The 20,624-nt window shown below is 46.5% G+C and overlaps 1 protein-coding gene across 2 annotated transcripts in view; it reads right to left on the bottom strand.

Moving 5' to 3' along the window:
• Positions 1-1,297: 1,297 nt before the first annotated feature.
• Positions 1,298-20,624, bottom strand: part of myo5b (myosin VB) — a 68,627-nt gene continuing 49,300 nt past the window's right edge. For both annotated transcript variants that reach the window (XM_076283555.1, XM_076283556.1), the window contains exons 28-39: positions 18,787-19,026; positions 16,810-16,907; positions 13,979-14,177; positions 13,354-13,447; positions 11,715-11,858; positions 10,835-10,986; positions 9,814-9,903; positions 9,281-9,431; positions 8,268-8,562; positions 5,551-5,725; positions 5,146-5,226; positions 1,298-4,368 (exon numbers count right to left, since the gene is read on the bottom strand). In XM_076283555.1, the coding sequence (XP_076139670.1) occupies positions 4,213-4,368; positions 5,146-5,226; positions 5,551-5,725; positions 8,268-8,562; positions 9,281-9,431; positions 9,814-9,903; positions 10,835-10,986; positions 11,715-11,858; positions 13,354-13,447; positions 13,979-14,177; positions 16,810-16,907; positions 18,787-19,026 (1,875 nt within the window). In that variant the 3' untranslated portion in view covers positions 1,298-4,212. The remainder of the gene's footprint in view (positions 4,369-5,145; positions 5,227-5,550; positions 5,726-8,267; positions 8,563-9,280; positions 9,432-9,813; positions 9,904-10,834; positions 10,987-11,714; positions 11,859-13,353; positions 13,448-13,978; positions 14,178-16,809; positions 16,908-18,786; positions 19,027-20,624) is intronic.

Here is a 20,624-nt window from a genome sequence, read left to right as displayed (position 1 = left end):
AATCGGTGATGTAAGGTGAACAGAGAGAAACAAACTGAGGGCCAACACAGCTGACGGAGGTCACCTTATTATAACCTCAGTAACGTCAAACAAAAGCTTGACGGTTTCAGCAGAAATTTGCGGCTCACAGACAAACCTCAAGAACAATCAGATGACATCCGAGAGCTCAGCAAAACACAAGCGTGCTGCAGAGACAAAAAGGTCATTATCAAAGAGGTAGAGTAAGAAGTGTGGCTGTGTGTGTGTGTGTGTGTGTGCAATGAGTGTGTAAGCATACGTTTTTCCCCTTTGTAACCATTTCTCTGCACCAATCATAACACACCTCCACCGTATTGAAGGACTTGTAAGACATGTGACTTCTGTGGAAAAGAGAATACAGCTACACTCTCAGTTAGCAGCTAAAACTCATTTAACCCCCCCACCCCCCAGCCCAAACAAAGAACAGAAAAAAACCCTACAAAACATACAGAATTTATTATACATTACATATTCACAAAAACAATTGTGTCAAGCTTATACAGTATGCCATTTAAAAAGGAAAATTATAATGTATGGAATTAAAATTAAAATAAAACAGTCTTCCTCCAACATGCATCACCATCTTATATACTGTAACAACGTGGATGAGGTCAGTCCACATCCAAGGCAACCCGAGACAAACAGGCACAGAATGACTCAGAGGTTCAAGCAGACAGCCTGTCTTGCTCAGTGGCAGGCAGGCAGCCACCTCCAAAGGCGAAACCAAACCGTTGAGAGGGTGTGTTCGTGTATGGGAAAGCAGGCAGAGCCAAGTTCACAAGGTTTCTGGCAGCAAGCCGCAAAAACAGCAGCGACCCGCACACAACTTTCACACCCTTGCCAGAGTGAAACTGGAAATATCGCTCCACTATTTCTGTCAAATTGCACTGAAAAAACAATATAGTCTAATGAAACATTTAATTGAGGACATTTTTCAACATAATCTCTCCTCAGTCAAGCACCCACCATCTCTCAGCCCCCGCCGTTTCATACAGCTTGGTGATGAGCTTCAGTGTGACTGCAAGTGACATACACTGTAAACTGTAAAAATTGACACAATTTCATGACACAACTGGATTAAGTCGGCTCTTGATAATCTTGTTGTTGCCCAGCAATCACATGTCACTTTAAACCAGGTTAGATGCATTCAAATCATGAATATGTGACAGGACAATTTTTACCTACAGTATGTTCTTAGACATCTCATGCACAAAAAAAAAAAAAAAAAAAAAATCCACACACAAAACAGAGTTGCTCAAAGCTTTTTTATTGTATTTTTCTGAATAGTCATTGTACTGAATAGTCATTGTACTTTTGTTCAGATTGTACATGTACTTCATTATAGTTAATTTGCACTTGACAATGAGGGAATGGAAACAAATCAGGGAACTCTACTCCTTACAAAACCTTGAATAAACAGTGCTGTTAGTGTTTCCAGGTCTAATCCACACAAATGATTAAAATATGGCTGAAGTTTAGCAACTCTTTCCTAAAATAAAGTTATTTAATCAGATAGATTTATATGTAAAAACATCTCCACAAATTAACCATTTCTGCTTAACTGGAGGATGATACAGTGGAGATTTAACTTTCAAAAGCTAGCGACTGCTTTTTCCATAAACAGGGCAATAATCCCATCCTTGCCTTTCTATTTTCTTCAATAACAAACCTTTCTATTGAAATTGGAATATACACAATGGAAAAAAGACACAATCATGACATATGATGGCACCCGAAACAAACAACAGAGATTTAAGTAGTATGATTGAGAGGAATGAACTTTGTGAATGTAGTGTTTTGAAGGCAATGTGATTTTGGTGGATGTGGCATCTGCAGCCAATGAGTCTTTTTTTCCAAGGTGTGCAGTACCAAGAATCTAACAGAAGAGGGCATATCAATATGTACAAAATACAAAATATTAATGATGTGTTTTCATGTGTTTCCTGTTTATTACTAAAAGTAAAAAACAAAACAAATATTGCACCTCTTAAACTGCCTAGAAAGCCAGGTGCCCAGACCTGCTGTATCAAATAAATACAAAACACAGAGAAAGTACACAAAATGAGTGGCATGAAGAAAACCACCTTTACCAAATAAAAAAGATTACCTTGATGATAAAAAAAAAATTAAACCACAGAGGCGTAAGTGTGTATGTACTCAAACCCAAGTTCAATAACAGCCCAGCACAGGAAGGTATGGTCCCAGCTCTTTATTGCCATTGGAGATGAGAGTGTATTGGAGAGCAGGAGGCTTTTTGGGGCAATGAGACACAAGCATTAGTAAGAAGGAGACACAGTGCCCTGAAGAGATCTCTCTCAAAGTGATCAGCCGTGGGCTTCCACTCCCATGAAACACTGTCAGTGATGATGCGGAGGGGGGGACGATCGTTAGAATCCTCAGAAGAGAAAAAACAGTCTACACATGAGAAGCATGGGTATACTGCAGAACTACTATACAACACTGGCTGTGTGTGTGCCTGTGACCCTGGTCTCCCTCCACCCTCCTAAAAAAAAACCCCACCCTGTCCACCCACTCGAGTCTGTCCAGCTACATCTTGGAGGCTTTGTCTGGTACTCGCACACGCAGCTGTAGCAGAACCCAAATGGAGCGGGTTTGTCCAAATCCCAATAAAATAAGTGTTAATTGTTGCTGCTTGGTCGCTAAGTGACACAAAATGAAAGCGCTTTTAGTGGTGTCGCACAATAATGCTCGCCTACCGTCCTCTCCCTCCCACTCTCAAGAGTGAAAGGCCTTGGTCACCGTAGTGCTGGAGCTGACTAAAGAGTGAAAGGCCTTGGTCACCGTAGTGCTGGAGCTGACTAAAGAGTGAAAGGCCTTGGTCACCGTAGTGCTGGAGCTGACTAAAGAGTGAAAGGCCTTGGTCACCCTAGTGCTGGAGCTGACTAAAGAGTGAAAGGCCTTGGTCACCGTAGTGCTGGAGCTGACTAAACCACCATTTCTCTGGCTTCCTGCTGACTTGCTTCTCACTTACTGATAAACCCTTCCTATCACCTGCTCGTTGCCTTCGATGTGTGACATCAGTTCCTGGTCAGGACAGGCATGGTTTCTCGTGCTCTACTACACATCTCTTAGTGCATGCCATCCACCCTCCCTCTGGAAGTGTCTGTGCTCTACATGCTGCTTGTCGTTCTCTCACGCCCCCTCTATCTCTCGCTCTTTCCTGCAAGTATATATGGAGCTCACTGAGCGAGCTGTAACACTCTTTATGGTGCATACACACAGGGGAGGCAATAATAAAAAAGCAGCCCAAAACACACTGAAAAAGGAGTGATGCAAACACAATACAAAGTGTGACTGCTTGTTACAGAGCGCACAAAAGACAGAGAGATCGTGTCGAAGGATGGAAAAACAAAATCCTCAAAGAAAATAGAAGAGTGACAGAAGAAGATAAAAAGAGAGCAGACGAGACGGAGTCTCTCTTGAACATTAATGAGCCGCCGGCCCCAGACAGAGCCGCTGCAATGCGGGCTTTTCCGCTGCTTTGAGCCGCTCTCCGCGCTGTGAATTTCCTGCCGCCGAGTGGGATCGTGAGAGGCCATGAGTCGCCGCGGCAACATCTTCACCGCTGGCGCGGCCCGTGGTGGCTCTGCTGCTCCAGCCACACATCTCAGAAGGCTGACAGGCGTCAGACGACATCACATCCTCCACAGAGACAAATAACCCCCACGAAGCCACTGACTTCGGGGATTCAGGGGTGAGACTGTGTGACAAAAGTTCCCTGCACCATTGGCTTTATTGTTCTGTATAATGAAAGGGTCTTGAATTCAGGACTCACTACTTTAGCTGATCCTGTTGCATTAAGCTGCGCCCATACTAATATACAGATCATATCATAGTTACAGGCCCATCCAATCAATCAGAGTTCCAAAGAGTCATGGAAAACTGCAAGGCAACTGCAAGCATCTGCAGGCATCTGCAGGCAACTGCAAGCATTGGGCCCTTCCAGTGATCCCACCCCTCTTTCCCCAACCCTTGTCCAACCCTGCTTTGCTAGCATGTAGAAACAAACAACCCAGCAGACATGAGACCGAGAGAGCTCATCTCCGCTCATAGTATAAGAGTCAGACTTATAGAACACAGGGGGCTGGTGGGAGGAGGGATAGCTGCTCTCTCTAGGACCCTGCGGGATCATAATGGGAAAGGTAGGGTGGGCGGGTGGCTGGGTGAGGTTGATCAGACTCGGATGAGGAAGTCCAGGCTGAGTGAGGCGGGGATGTGCAGGCTCTCCAGGCTCAGGGCCGACGGCGTGTACGGGAAGAGCACGGGGAACGCGTACTTGGTGTCCGCCAGCAGCTGCTGCTGAAACTCCACACGGTCCTGCAGCCGGTTCTGTGGGGGACACGCACAGAGGGACACACATTATGTTCAGTTACACAGAGGGACACACACATTACGTTCAGTTACACAGAGGGACACACATTACGTTCAGTTACACAGAGGGACACACATTACGTTCAGTTACACAGAGGGACACACACATTACGTTCAGTTACACAGAGGGACACACACATTACGTTCAGTTACACAGAGGGACGTCAATATGTTCCATGAAGTTACAGAGAAAAAGGGCAATGAGTTCAAATGAAGATACAGAAAGAAATGGCAATCACTCTGTTCCAATCTGCGTACTTCCGTCAGTAGACCTCAATGCAGCGTGCTGTGTGCGCTATGTTACTCTCATAATGAGTGAATTTTAACACCAACTCTGCACTTAGAATGACAATCGCAAAATGTAAACATAATGTTACTAGTGTCTTCTATTTGACCATGGGATAGTCGTACTTTGTCAAAGCATCAGTAAGGTGATTTCCACCGGTGCTGCTCCAATTTCCCCAACCACTATTATCACATGTTTGAAAATAGTGCGCTATGTAGCCGAGATGGTGAGTATTAAGGGCAAAAAGTCTCACACTCAACGTTTTATGAATGCATCATCCGAGTACTTTCAATGCACTCTGTCTCGCCATAGTCATCAGCATGAATGCACTTATGCACTTTAAGTACAGAAGTATGTGAATTGGAACAGGCAATGTATTCAGTTAAGTTACCGAGAGTTGAAGGTAACATAGTGTTATTTTATCATCAATCATTGTTAAATGTTCTTACCTGAATATCCCGGATGAAAGAGACAGTGACTCTCTCCTCAAACTCATTGAGTGGGGTGTATAGATTGAGAATTTTCACAATCTGTGGGTAGAACAGTGCAACGTTAGGACAACCTCCAGTAATCATTGGTGTACATTGTGTTTGAGACAGGGTTATGATAAGTCATCAGGTGTGATTAAGATAGGGCTGAGTTAGGTGTACCCTGATCTGTGACAGGGTTGAGTTAGGTGTACCCTGATCTGTGATGGGGTTGATTAGGTGTACCCTGATCGGTGACAGGGCTGAGTTAGGTGTACCCTGATCTGTGACAGGGCTGAGTTAGGTCTTCATTGAGTTTGAGATAGGTGCTTTGCTCTCTATTGTGTCTATTGTAGTTTGTGTGTTTTGTGTGCTCTAGAACTCCACCTGTTGGACAGAGAGTGCGGAGCAGAGCGTGCAGATGGCCTCAGCGTCCTGCGACGTCTTCTTCTTGACCTGCAGCAGCTGGGCGGCCTGGATCAGGGGCTCCAGGGTGATAGCTGCACCGCTCTGCTGCAGATTCCTGCCCCGTAGCCACTCCTCCATCTGACTGATGTTGTACCTGCACACACACACACACACGCGCGCACGCACATGCACGCAATCACACACACACGCACGTACGCACACACACACGCACGCACGCACGCACGCACGCACGCACGCACGCACAAACGCACGCAAACACACACGCACGCACATGCACGCAATCACATACACACACACACACGCACGCACACACACACACACGCACATGCACGCAATCACACACACACACACACGCACGCACACACACACACCACACACACACACGCACGCACGCACGCACACACACGCACGCACGCACACACACACGCGCACACACACACACACACGCACACGCAAACACAAACACACACACATGCACACACACACGCACACACGCACACACACACACGCAAACACACACACACACACACACACACACACACACACACACACACACACACACACACACACACACACCCACAGACCACATTAGCTCAACATGCACTAGGCTGACACTTGATAATTACATTGGCAATTATTAAAAATGGAATATTACAGCAATTACGTTACTGTAATGGCAAGGGATTAAAACATGGATTGGCACACATGTAGCAGCAGTGTGTGTGTGTGTGTGTGTGTATGTATGTGTGTGTGTGTGTGTGTGTGTGTGCACTGTGCTTCCTGTTCCTTCTCTCACCAAAGCTGCATGCTAGTGTTCCCGGAGCACACATCCTTGCTCAGCAATAGGTTGTTGAGTGAATGTGCATGTGAGTGTGTTTGTGGTTGCAAGCATGCTTGTGTGGGGGTTTGTGCATGTGAGTGTGTGTGGTTGCAAGCATGTTTGTGTGGGGGTTTGTACATGTGTGTGTGTGTGTGTGTGTGTGTGTGTGTGTGTATGTGCATGTGAGTGTGTGTGTGGTTGCAAGCATGCTTGTGTGGGGGTTTGTGCATGTGAGTGTGTGTGTGGTTGCAAGCATGCTTGTGTGGGGGTTTGTACAAGTCAGTGTGTGTGTGGTTGCAAGCATGCTTGTGTGGGGGTTTGTACATGTGTGTGTGCATGTGAGTGTGTGTGTGGTTGCAAGCATGCTTGTGTGGAGGTTTGTACATGTGAGTGTGTGGTTGCAAGCATGCTTGTGTGTGTGTATGTGTGTGTGAGTGTGTGTGTGGTTGCAAGCATGCTTGTGTGGGGGTTTGTACATGATATGTTCCCTCTCCTACCTTAGCTGCATTCTCCAGGAGCAGACGTCTTTGCTCAGCAGCAGCAGGTTGTTGTGTGTGTGTGTGTGTGTGTGTGTGTGTGTGTGTGTGTATCAGTGCCGGTTCAGACCTCCATGGGGCCCTAGGCAAAACCCTGCTAAGGGGCCCTCCTACCTGAACTCTGAAGGACAAAATGTAACCTTTTTTTTATACCTCTGTGCTCACAATACAATCATTCCCTGCATAAGAACTGTAAATATTTCCTCCAAAACTGCGGTTTTGATACTCAGAAATCTGCAGTTTGACACTTGAAGTGATGCAGTTATTTTTTTGTAAGGGTCTGGTTGTGCTAGTAGCCTACTGGCTGAGGCTGACTGTTCTTCACCTGTACACAATGAATCAAAGTTAAAAGCTTACATTAGGCTATACTTTCCATTTTGCATACGTTCAGTTGTAGGCTAAACCAACTATAGCTTGACTGAAATATTGTAAACATTTACTTTTAAAATGCATGGGAAAGGGAAGAGTGAAATCACCCATCACTTTTGCCGGGTTCTCGCATGTTTCTGCTGAAAAACTGCTGGTTTCATCCGCCCGCATTCGCATTCAAACATGCTACTCTGCGAAGTAGGCTTACCTGGTGACTGGAAAAGGCTAGCAAGCAAGCCGCAGACAGATCAGGGGATTCACTTCCCTGTTAGTTAGGCCTAGGCTAGGCCAGCAACACGCACTAGAGAGATGCGTGTAGAGATCAAAACACAAGTTTACCCGACTGCTGTTCCCGCTGTTCATTCTCGTGAAATAGTTACTGTGACTGGGAAAAGCTGGCAAGCAAGCCGCAGACAGATCATGGATTCACTTCCCTGTTAGGTAGACCAGCAACACGCGCTGGAGAGACGCATGACATCATGGAACGAACACAAATTCACCTAACTGCTGTTTCTGCTGTTCATTCTCGTGAAGTTTCTTCCGTTTTTCAAGCCCTGAATGGTAATTCGGTTTCATGTTCATCTTGTTAATGTAGGCTACTGTGTGAGACACTGTCACTATAACTCTATACATGTCTGTCACTAGCTTGACTCAAGGGGAGACGGGAGGGGGGGCCTTCATTAACGTGCGGGGCCCTACGCAACTTGCGTAGTGTGCGTAGAGGGAGAACCGGCCCTGACGTGTATGAGTTCCCCAACCACCATTATCACAAGTTTGAAAATAGTGCGCTATGTAGCCAAGATGCTGAATGATTAGAGCGAAGTGTCACACTCAACTTTTTATGAATGCACCATCCGAGTACTTTCAGTGCACTTTGTTGTGTGTGTGTGTGTGTGTGTGTGTGTGTGTGTGTGTGTGTGTGTGTGTGTGTGTTCTGGTCTCTGTCCTACCTGAGCTGCATGCCAGTGCTCCAGGAGCAGACGTCCTTGCGCAGCAGCAGGTTGTTGAGCGTGACGGCGTTGATGTTGTAGCAGAGCTGGCGGATGACCTGCTGACCGATCTCCGGGTCCAGGCCGTGCTCACCCATGGTGCCGTGGAACTGGCCCAGCTGTCGGATCAGCGCCTCCAGCGTGTAGCCGCTCGGGCCGTCCCGCTCCATGTCCATGCTGGACGAACGGTTCCGGTAGCCCATGGGCTTCACACCGGACAGACTAGGGATGCTTTCGCTCTCCAACATGGCCGACACTGAGTGGGAGAGAAGTACTTTGGTTATGTTGTCATGTTTTCAGAGGACTGATATAATTAAGTACCATTCTCCAACATGGCCGACACTGAGTGGGAGAGAAGTACTTTGGTCATGTTGTCATGTTTTCAGAGGACTGACATAATTAAGTACCATTCTGTAAAACGGTCATGCTATTTTGTTTAATGTTTCTTGTCTCATACTTTGGAAGAATCTGCATACATTTCAGAACTAAAATAAACGTTGTAGGAGAACGGGAGAGATAATAATGGATTCAGATTCAATATACCAATGAAAAAGAATATTGTGGTTAGCCAATCATCTAATCACAAGTTGTATGTTGATAGACAGCCTAACCAAATCACTTCCCTCCACCCTTTGCTCTTAGCCTATAGACCTCTGAAGTTCGCCTACAAAAAAGCAGCCATCTCTGACATCCGGTATCTGGCAATTTTTCCTATGGGAAAATAACATGGGGATTTTGAATGATCTCACCTGTTAAACTCTCGCGGGGATGAAAAAGTCTGAAATGCAGACTGCTACCCCAGAGCTAACTTGCAATGCAACTTGCCATAGGTAGTTAGCTTCAATTAACAACCGGATCTCCTTATATGGGCAAAGATGGCCGTTTTGGTTCTTTTTTGTAGGCGAACTTCAGAGGTCTATAGCATGTACAGTATTTTTGGACAGTGTCGAGGCCCTGTGGTGTGAGCTCCTCACCAATCATGGGCTGCATGACGCCCTCTGCCACCTTGATGAGCTGCTGGTAGATCTGGATGGAGAGGTCACTCAGCACCTGCCGGTACTCAGCCAGGTCAAAGTTCTTCAGGCAGTGCTCGTTCTGCTTGCCTGAGTTCTGTGTCATGAACGCCTGACGAGGACACACAAGTTCAGAAGTTCACTCACACAAGTCTCAAGGGTCATACATCACAATGGTGTATTTTATTCTTTTATTTTATAATTGAACATAAAATTGTGTACTTTTCCATGATATCACATACGTTCAGTTATAACTACTATGATGCATACTGTGAGTTTTTCACTTTAGAGGTGCCTTTACTTTCAGTATGTGATTTGTCCAATCAGATCTCACACACTAACCACACACACCCATACACATCTAGACAATCACACACACACACACACACACACACACACACACACACATAACAAAGCAAGCCGTCTGTGAGGTCTCCTGGTCTCCTGTTTCTGTACTGGTGTGTGTGTGTGTGTGTGCGTGGGTGGTATCTCACCTCATCTCCGCTATACTGCTTCAGACAGTGCAGCAGGCGGCTAGTGTTCGCCAGCCAGAATGAGGTCATCTCAAAGTCATCGTTGTTTCTCTGGGGAGGCACAAAAATGCACCAAACACACACAGAGGAGGATGTGAGACGGCAGGATGTCTGTTGCTTTTGCAGCCTCATCACTACATGCACACACACACGCACGCACACACACGCACGCATACACACGCACGCACACACACACACGTGCACACACACACGCACACGTGCACACACGCACACACACACACACGCACACACACACGCACACGCACACGCACACGCACACGCACACGCACACACACACACACACACACACACACACACACATACACACACACGCACACATGCGCACGCACACACACACACAAATGCCATATGCTAGTGTCCATACTTACATGTTTAACATCCATGTGCATATGCTAGTGTCCACACTTATATTCACACACATGCAAACGCATACATGCACATTGCAATACACACATACACATGCATATGCTGTCCACACGCACACGTGCGCTCACACACACACACACACACACATGCACTCTTGCACGTAAGAATGCAAAAATGCACACATGCCCATGCATGCTTGCAGATATGCAAACACTCGCCTCTGAACACACAAGTAAACAGTGCAAATGTACTATCACAAGCAGGTTAACACTTGCACTTGCACACATGCATACTTACACACATGCACAGCCAGGGATGCATGCATGCATATGCACACACTCTCTCTCTCTCTCTTTCACACACACAGACACACACACACACACACACACATAAACAAACATGCAAACATAAAAATATTCCATTTTCCCTTTTAATCTGGTGATTATAGCTCAAGAGTAGCTAGAGAGAGAGGACACATGCGTTGGTGGAACTAAGTACACTGAGAGAGCACACATGCGTTGGTGGAACTAAGTACACTGAGAGAGGACACATGCGTTGGTGGAACTAAGTACACTGAGAGAGCGTCCAGTGCTACCTTGAGGACTTTCTTGATGGCGTTGATGGTGGAGGTGAGCAGCGAGTGGACCTTCTGGTCGTCGTTCATGTAGTCGGCGTGGCGGATGCACATGAAGAGGATATACGCCGGCAGGCAGGGCACCGTGCCCGACACAGTGCTGGGTGACATGTCTGACAAACAGAGATCCACAGAGTAGATAGAGAGAGAGAGAGAGAGATAGAGAGAAAGAGAGAGAGAGAGAGGAGGGGGGGGGGCACAAAACTTAGCCATGTCACTGATCCAATGAAACAGTCCAGCAAAAGCAGCTCACAGTGAATCCACTTTGAACCCTCAGGCCCACAATTTCAGTGGCAAAGTGCAAAGTCAGGTGACCAGCTAAGTGTCTTGTGTTGAAGAACTAAAGCTGTGGTATAGCATGTGGGAGGACTGGGCTGACCCCAACCCCCTTGTTTGCACTTACAATCTTGCTAATTAAAAATCTTGTATTAATCAGCAAATAGATTTTGTTTTTGTTTTGATCTTTAGTTGGCCTTTTGCACTGTGCCTGTCACTTGTCCTTCAGAGAGGTCAGAATGGGTCAGGGGACTGCACTGTGCCTGTCACTTGTCCTTCAGAGAGGTCAGAATGGGTCAGGGGACTGCACTGTGCCTGTCACTTGTCCTTCAGAGAGGTCAGAATGGGTCAGGGGACTGCACTGTGCCTGTCACTTGTCCTTCAGAGAGGTCAGAATGGGTCAGGGGACTGCACTGTGCCTGTCACTTGTCCTTCAGAGAGGTCAGAATGGGTCAGGGGACTGCACTGTGCCTGTCACTTGTCCTTCAGAGAGGTCAGAATGGGTCAGGGGACTGCACTTGTGCTCGGACTGTGATTGGTCATCTGTGGAGCGGTCAGTGGGTACCTGTGATGAGGGTGCGGATCAGAATGGCCTCGTCCTCCTTGTAGTACTCCAGCATGCCCTCGAAGTCCTTCTCCTTCCTCTGCACGGTCACCTGCCGGGTCAGCTCTGGACGGGCCTTGGAGGCCTGCTGAGTGGTCTGGCTCACTGCACACACAGATCAGCAGGGCTCAAAGGAAAACCACACGCTACAGTTGCTCTCAGTATCTCTCTTCATCTACATGCACCAGACATGGGGGACTCGAGTCACATGACTTGACTCGAGTCACATTTTTTAGGACTTGAGACTTGCTTGATCAACATGTATAAAAGACTTGACTTGACTTTGACTTGCTATTCATGACTTGAGACTTGACTTAGACTTGAGACAAATGACTGGAAATGACTTGACTGTTTTTTTATTCATAGATAAGGAGTTAACTTTACGATTTTAGAAAATCTGCTTAGGTGCTGTTGCATGCGTCACGTGAGTTAACCTGGAGATGTGACAGGTCAGGACAGGTGTAACTTGAACTGTTTGAATATATTTTCATGATTTGATGTAGCTTACCTAATATTTGAGGCATATTGAAACAATAAAAGGCTATTTTATAATAGGTCTACTTGAAATACATTTATGTTTATTCATATACATTTAATCTTATTATATAAACCGTTCAGATGTATGTGGCTTCAATGACTGCAATGTCTATTTGTTTGTTACAAATAAAACTCCAGCAGTTCATAACTAGCTTATTGTAGCTTATTTTAAAATGAAAATGTGGGTAAATCATCATTCATTTGTATGATTTGGCTATGACTTGACTTGACTTGCTTGACCCAAGCTATGACTTGACTTGACTTGCTTGATTGTCACAAAAAATGACTTGGACTTGCTTGAGACTTGAAGGTTAAGACTTGAGACTTGCTTGTGACTTGTACATACAGTACGTGACTTACTCCCACCTCTGACATGCACTACAGCGGCCAGTGGGGGAGAAACCAGCACTACGTGGGATAAGTCTCCTCTGTACTGTGTCTCGTAAAAACCAGCACTACGTGGGATAAGTCTCCTCTGTACTGTGTCTCGTAAAAACCAGCACTACGTGGGATAAGTCTCCTCTGTACTGTGTCTCGTAAAAACCAGCACTACGGGGGATAAGTCTCCTCTGTACTGTGTCTCGTAAAAACCAGCACTACGGGGGATAAGTCTCCTCTGTACTGTGTCTCGTAAAAACCAGCACTACGTGGGATAAGTCTCCTCTGTACTGTGTCTCGTAAAAACCAGCACTACGTGGGATAAGTCTCCTCTGTACTGTGTCTCGTAAAAACCAGCACTACGGGGGATAAGTCTCCTCTGTACTGTGTCTCGTAAAAAACTATTCTGGCACTACGCGGGATAAGTCTCCTCTGTACTGTGTCTCGTAAAAACCAGCACTACGGGGGATAAGTCTCCTCTGTACTGTGGCTCGTAAAAAACTATTCTGGCACTACTGACAACCCCGCAAAAAGATCTGAAGAGAATGAAGGAGTTGAAGGCACACAATTAACCTTTTTCTCCAAAATGTCCAATCTCCCATCCATCCATTCATCCCTCCCTCCCTCCATCCCTCCCTCCATCCATCCCTCCCTCCATCCCTCCCTCCATCTCCATTCCTCTTACCCTCCAGCTCTTGCACTTTCTTCATGTAGATCTTCAGCTGCTTCTTGAGCTTGCGCTCGTTCTTCTCCAGCTTCTCCATCAGCTCCTTGAGGTCCTGCAACCCAGAGCAGACCCAGCGGCCGCATCACTGACCGCATCACTGACCAACCCAGAGCAGACCCAGCGGCCACATCACTGACCGCATCACTGACCGCACTCATGACTAACGTACTGTAGAGGACGGACGGCACACAGACGCAGGCCTGTGCCCGGACACAGGGCCTCCAGAGAATCAGAAAGCTCAAGTAGATCTCTCTCTTCTTGAAGTCTCTTTGACTTTGTACCCCAAAGAATAATACACTCTTGTTATTTATGATACAGCTCTTCAGAATGCTGCAGAAGGTTCCATTAATATGAAGGCTCGAAAGACTGTTAAATAATGGATAATGTATTGTCCACCGGTCATTATCAGAAAATGAGTCCAGACAGGGCAAACAGGACATTATCCCTTACAATACTCTCCCATCTCTCTTTATCTCTGTCCATCAGAGCATATACAGTATAGCCCACACACACACACACACACACACACACACACACACACACACAGTCTTCCTTCCCCGTCAGCATCTCTCTGGAGGCTCACCAGGTTCTCGTTGGTGAGGCGTGTGATTTCCTGCTGGACGCTGTACTCCACCTTGTCCTCGGGCGACAGCGCCATGATCTGGTTCAGCGCCTCCTGTTTCTTCTCCAGGTCCTCGCGCAGCACCTCGATCTGGGTGTGCAGCGCCACCAGCTCATCCTTGTGCTGACGAGACTGGGACTGGAGCTGGGCCTCCAGCAGCCTGAGACAGACAGAGAGAGAGAGGGAGGGAGAGAGGGAGGGAGGGAGAGGTGGATAGACAGGCAGATCATTGTGTTTTTGTGAGAGAGAGAGAGACAAAGAGATAGAGAGAGAGGGAGAGAGAGAGCAAGAAAGTTAGAGCAAGAAAGAGTACAATATATGTCTCATTCTAACATTAGATACATAGTAACACTTCCAAACATCAGCTGTATTAAGTTTATGTGTGAGTGTTCCATCATACTAGGAAGTGAACAGAGGAAAGGTAGAGAAGCTCTTGCAGAAAGAAGAAGTGAAAAAGAAGCACCTGGCCACCTGCTTTAACCCCTGGTATGCCAGACCCAGCTCTCCATCTTCATTCAAATAACCCCAATCCTGGCCTTTACTGCCATCACCGACACAGAGAGAGAGAGAGAGAGAGAGAGAGAGAGAGAGAAACAGAGAGAAAAGAGAGAGAGAGAGACAGAAACAGAGAAAAGAGAGAGAGAGAGAAAGAGAGAAATGGAGAGGGAGACGGAGACATGCAATAGGAAAGAAGTTGGAAAAATGCAGCATTAGAACACGGCAGGTTAGTAACAGAAACAAGAAGAGACAAGAGAAGCATGAAAGCCCTAAAGGATCCCAGTGGAGCTGTACGAGACAAATAAGCAGACTAGCCCATGAGAATCCCAACAGGCCACTTGTATTAGAGCAGCCCATTAAAGAGTATTGTCTAAACCAGTGTTTTTTAACTGGTGGGTCAGGACCCAAAAGTGGGTCGCGAAACCGTTCTGGGTGGGTCGCGGAGCTTGTGGTAAAAAAACCCCAAAAACACATATTTTAAATGCTACCTTATCCGATCTCATATCAGACCTTTCAGATCGGACAAAATGGGACAGAAACCCCAGTGTGTGGCGTGCAGTGAATTGCTGGCACATGAGAGCATGAAACCATCAAAACTAAAATGACACATGGACACAAAGCACCCTGTCAAAAACAAACAGGCCGAGTGTTTTGAAAGGTGACATCAGGAGTTGAAGGCTTCACAAATGTAATGCCAAACATTACCAGGTTCCAAACAAGTAGGCCTACAGCAATTTTGCTTGTCTTACCATGTAGCTCACAGTATCTGTTGGCTTGAACGCTAAAAATCCATCCATTCATCCATCCCTCCATCCCTCCCTCCATCCCTCCCTCCCTCCATCCCTCCATCTCCATTCCTCTTACCCTCACGACTTTATGAACATGGGAAATTGTGGGTCCCAAAGCCAGACCAGTTAAGAACCACTGGTCTAGACCACACTGAAACTCTGCACTGAATTAAAATGGCATTCATTGTAAGTGTAACTTTTCCGGATTCACCTTCGTTAGCAGTAGCATCACTGATTCACAACTGTGCTACACAGTATTTCCCAAATAAATAGCCTACAGTTCTTTCAGTGACCTCCTGCAATATACATTATACACAATATACATTTCTACCACTATAGATCACTAGGGTGACGCTACTCGTAACCTCACGCTGCTGTTCTGACGTGTCCTGTAACTCTAAGCTTTCTCACTAGCGCTGTGGGCCAGGAAAGGAACAAGGCCGCCAGCGGCAGCACCCCCACAGAGAGAGAGAGGACGGAGGGAGTAAAAAAGCTGGAGAAAAAGGAAAAGAGGAAGAAGGAGAGAACGAACACATGAATGGTAAATCAGCGGTGGAGAGAGAGGAGAGGAAAGGAAAACACATTTGTTGCGGAGAGTGGAAGTCGTGGACTGGACACACAAATGTATTTCCTTCGTGCAATCTGCAACTCATCTCGCTGCTGTCAGTCTCTGGGAGAGTGAGGGAGCTCCAGTGATGGGCACTCTCAATGCCATGAATTTAGAGTGCCAGTGATCTATGTCCTGCCTGCCCCTGCCTCTGCAGCCTGCAGTCTGCCCAATGCATAATATGGTCTCACAGAGGGGTATGCAAATGCCATGCATAGACCATCAGTCACAACAAAACACAGCTAATGTGGTACGCTAATGTGGTATGCTAATGTGGAGATAAATCAAACAGATGAGAGACGCAGCTATTTTAAGTTATGTCAGTTACATAAACCACGAACCAAAATGCTGAGGTGAGGTGCTAGTTTAGCATTACTGTGAATTTGAAGGGAATTTCCTATTCAGGACGGTGTGATGTCACTCATACATCTGAACCTCTGAGTGCTTCTGGTCTGTGACGACTGTGGTAGGATTGGATACCTCCATTTATGGCAATACTTTCATAATAACGCATGAATTTAACATTCAGGCATCTAAGTATAGCATTGTGTCTAAAAGTATCTACTGTACGTAGCTAATATTTGATAATAACTAAAGCCTGTGTTTTCAATGACAAATCCTTGCCAGAAAAGGAGTAAACGGTCATCACTGCTAAGGAAGTGAGTTCATTTCTTATAAGTTATGAAACACATGCACGGTGTGTTTACAATGAATCAGCCTCATGTGGGACTTTTGAGGGTAAACAGGAGCCCATGGCAGGTCCGTGCCCTCTGACTCAGACAGAAACCCTCCCCTGGCATCCACGCATGTTGCACAGGAGCTCCAGGCAGCAGCGACGGGTTTGCTTACTGTAACACGCTGAGGCTCAGTTTCACTCTGACTCGTGCCCCAGTGCTCACCTCTTGGCCTCGCACAGGCCGTTGTAGGCCTGCAGGGCCTCCTCCTTGTCCACAGGCTTCTTGTTGTTGCTCCATTCGGACTCGTCATTGGATTTCTCCTGGGAACACAAGACAAACATTGGCGGATATTAAAAACAAACACGACACGCATTATGGACTGATACGGGGCTATAGAAGACTAGAGAAGAGCTAGAGTTGGTGAACAGGCTGTCTTGGACTTCCTCAAGCGAACGAGCATCAGACACATCCGCACGGAGACGGCCCTGTGGGAGGGAAGCTCTGTGCTGCCCCCGGCACCTGTCGGACACCTGTCCCTGCGGACACCTGTCCCTGCCGACACCTGTCCCTGCCGACACCTGTCCCGTCGGACACCTGTCCCTGCTGGCCTGCTCTGGCTAACGCATTACTGCTCTTACAGTACATGTGCCATCGGCTCACCGGCCGCCCACGTCCCAATCAATCAGCATCAAGTGAGGGGGAAGGGGGGGGGGGGGGCGGGGCAGGCCCTCTTAAAATGTCAGAGTCTGACACACAGGCCTCAGTCATCTCCCCCATTACCACAGGTGAGAGAAGATGGAGAGAGAGATAGAGAGACAGAGATAGAGAGATACAGAGAAAGAGAGAAAAACAGAGAGAGAGAGAAGAGAAGGGGAGAGTGAACAATCTGTGCGTTGACGCACGAGTACTGACAGGGGAAAGTACCACACACAGGGGAGAAGAGAGAGAGAGAGAGAGAGAGAGAGAGAGAGAGAGAGGTAGAGGTAGAGATGAGGGGATAAGGGAGAGAGCAAAAGAGAGAGGGATTAAGAGAGGTATAGGAGAGAGGAGGGAGAGGGAGCCAGTAGAGGGTAGAAGTGAGGCAGGAAGAGCCGACGAGAGGAAATGCAGAGCAAGACTGAGCCACAGCATCTGAGAGAAAATGCCAGATGGGGGGGAGGGGTAGAGAGGTAGAGAGGGATATCAGAGGGAGAAAAGAGAGAGAGAAAGAGAGAGCAGAAAAGAAGAGTAGAGAGAAGGGGAGAGATGTGGATGAGAGCGAGAGAGAGAGAGAGAGAGAGAGAGAGAGAGAGAGAGAGAGAGAGAGAGAGAGAGAGAGAGAGAGAGAGAGAGAGAGAGAGAGAGAGGCAGAGGCAGCTAGTAGGGGGGTTGTGAGACCAAAAGAGCCAAGGAGAGGAAACAGAGAGCAAGACTGAGCTAAAGGATATGAAAGCAAATGTCAACACAGATGGGCAGATTCACCGACATACGTACAGACAGACACATGGGAAGATAGTTAGACAGCAGACAGACCATCAGACATGTCAACAGACAGACACATTAAAAGCTAGAAAGCCAGACTGCATGACCAGATGAGGACACAGATAGTGTAGATAAATTGTGTAACTGAGAACAGGGTACCACAAAGCACAGATACAGCAGATGGGCAGGCAGGAAAGAAAAGGCTCACACACACACACACACACACACACACACACACACACACACACACACACAGTGGTGTGGCGTGGCTGTGGCCTCTGCTGGTGGTGCTGGTGTTGTGCAGCAGGGCTGCTGCTGCTCACTGAGAGAGATCACATTAGGAACTCCAGCGCTTCCCTGCTAGTTTCACATCTGAGGCGACAGAGGGTGACTGAGCATGCTCATTCTCAGTGGTGATTGATGGGAGATTGAGTCTTTCAGGGGTAAAATTCTCCATGGCATTCACTCATATTACTGTATATGGGAAAGCAGTTAAGGGAATGTCCATGTCAGAGATGGCGCTAGTTCATTTATCAGGGGGCTGAGATGACTGACAGATGGATGAGAGTGTGATGGTACAGTATATCTCTGATTTATAATACAATTTGTGTTATTAGCATTGTTGTTATCATTTACAAAAGTATATGGGAGTCTTTTAGACCCCCCCCCCCCCTCCCACACACACACACACATCCACATCCACACACACATCCACATCCACGCACACACTGCACTCACGATGTGGTTGCTTGTGTCAGCCTGCTTGGAGCTGGTGACGATCTGTGTGCGCAGGATGAGCACCTCCTCCTTGCGCACCTCCAGCTCCTCGTTGGCAGCCCTGAGCTGGCTCAGCAGCAGGTTGTAGCCCTCCTGCAGCTCGTTGGAGTCGTTGCTCCCCGACGCGCGGTCCGCCACCGCCTTGCGCAGCTCATTCAGGTCATTCTTCAGCTTCTTGTTCTCCGACTCCAACTCCTGCCTCTGTAGGTGTATTGGGGGGAGGGGGGGGTTGCAATGTGAGTGCAATGAAAAACAACTTATGTTTAATTCTAGTAGTTGACAGAATGCCTACTGGAAAGGGCTTTTCTGAGAGGGCTATGATTTTGAGAGATGACAGCACTTCATTGTTGGCAGGAAGGACTTGCATGCATGTGTGAAAAGTATGTGCATGTTGAAGAGAGGGTGAGAGAGAGAGAGAGAGAGAGAGAGAGAGAGAGAGAGAGAGAGAAATAGGGGATAAATCCATGGCACCCTAAAGATATTTTAAATGACTCAGTCTTACAGGCTGCAGTCAACATCTGAATCATTCAAAGTCTGACTGCGGCACAGTTTGGCCTGTTTTTGCTCACAGTAGAGATCACAGCCAGCCTGACACCAATTAAACTAATGCCAGGGATGGAAATCTACTCTAATCTTTGAGCAAAATAAAACATGCCACTTTTTGGAGCAAAGAATTCCATTTTGAATGTGTCACTTCGTAAATATACTGTACTTCTAACATACAATGAGTATGTACTGTAGGTAAGAGGTCATTATTCTCCAAATGGAGTGGACATTGGACTTGTGCACCGGTCAAACTCGTCCATCCAAAGGCCATTGGACAAGTAGAAACGTCATGAATGATGGCTTTGGCTGATGTTTAAACAGGCAAAAACAAACTCCGTTTGTGTTTGAAGTGACACATGTTTCAGTGCATGTGGTGTAGAGAAACTGGGGAATTTTACTGCCTTTGAAAAATTTACATATGGGATTTAAATAGTTTTAAGACGCCTCATTCAACGATTCACTATAATCTATAAGTATATTTGCGGGAACATTTTATCTTGATTACATTAAAAATGAAACTCTCTCATGCATATTTAGGCCCCTGTGAAAAGCTCTTGATGAAACTCAGAAACTGTAAGTGAATGTTTCAGAAATGTTTATGCAAAAATTCCCTCGCGCTCTTAACTGAAGGTGAGAATAGTGTAGTTCAGCCAGCTATTAGTTCAATCAGAAGTACTCTTATGTAAGAGCTCTGTGCCTACAAACACTGTACACTGATAACACACAGTATACCAGGTTTTGAAAACGTACATACATATTTTAAAGTGCTTGCCGTAATCTGTAATGCAAGACTCAACAGCCTGCAGTCCTCGGTTATCTCAAAAAACAAACACCTGCCCATATTTAATCCTTTTGTTTTGTATGTCTTTTTTACTTTCATGGTGAGCTATTTTAAAATGTTTTGCTATCTTACTCTTTTTTTTATATTCTTTTTGTCTTGAAACGGATTCAGTCGCTTGCTTCCCTAGAGCACTTTGCAAACAGTGCTGCCCAAATAAAAGTGTGATAAAAAGGCATCATTAATATTTGCGCTGCATCTGAGAGAGTTATGTTGGCGCACTCACCTGAAACTTGTGAGACAGAAATGTGAGCAGCAGCAGAGAGAGCAGAGTGTAGAAGAAATCAAGGAGCACAAACAGAGACATGGCACCCAGAAGAAACTGTGGCCGCACCACTCACAGAGAATGAATGTGTGTGTGTGTGAGTGTGAGTGTGTGCACACAAATTAAGCCAGGCCCCCAACACAGGCACAG

This window comes from Alosa pseudoharengus, unplaced genomic scaffold (genome assembly GCF_046254945.1).
Source record: "Alosa pseudoharengus isolate Yale_2024_CS ecotype anadromous, Long Island Sound unplaced genomic scaffold, YU_APseudo_1.1 YU_APseudo_1.1_scf_14, whole genome shotgun sequence".
NCBI classification, from domain to species: Eukaryota; Metazoa; Chordata; class Actinopteri; order Clupeiformes; family Clupeidae; genus Alosa; species Alosa pseudoharengus.
This window is presented reverse-complemented; position numbering and strand designations above follow the sequence as displayed.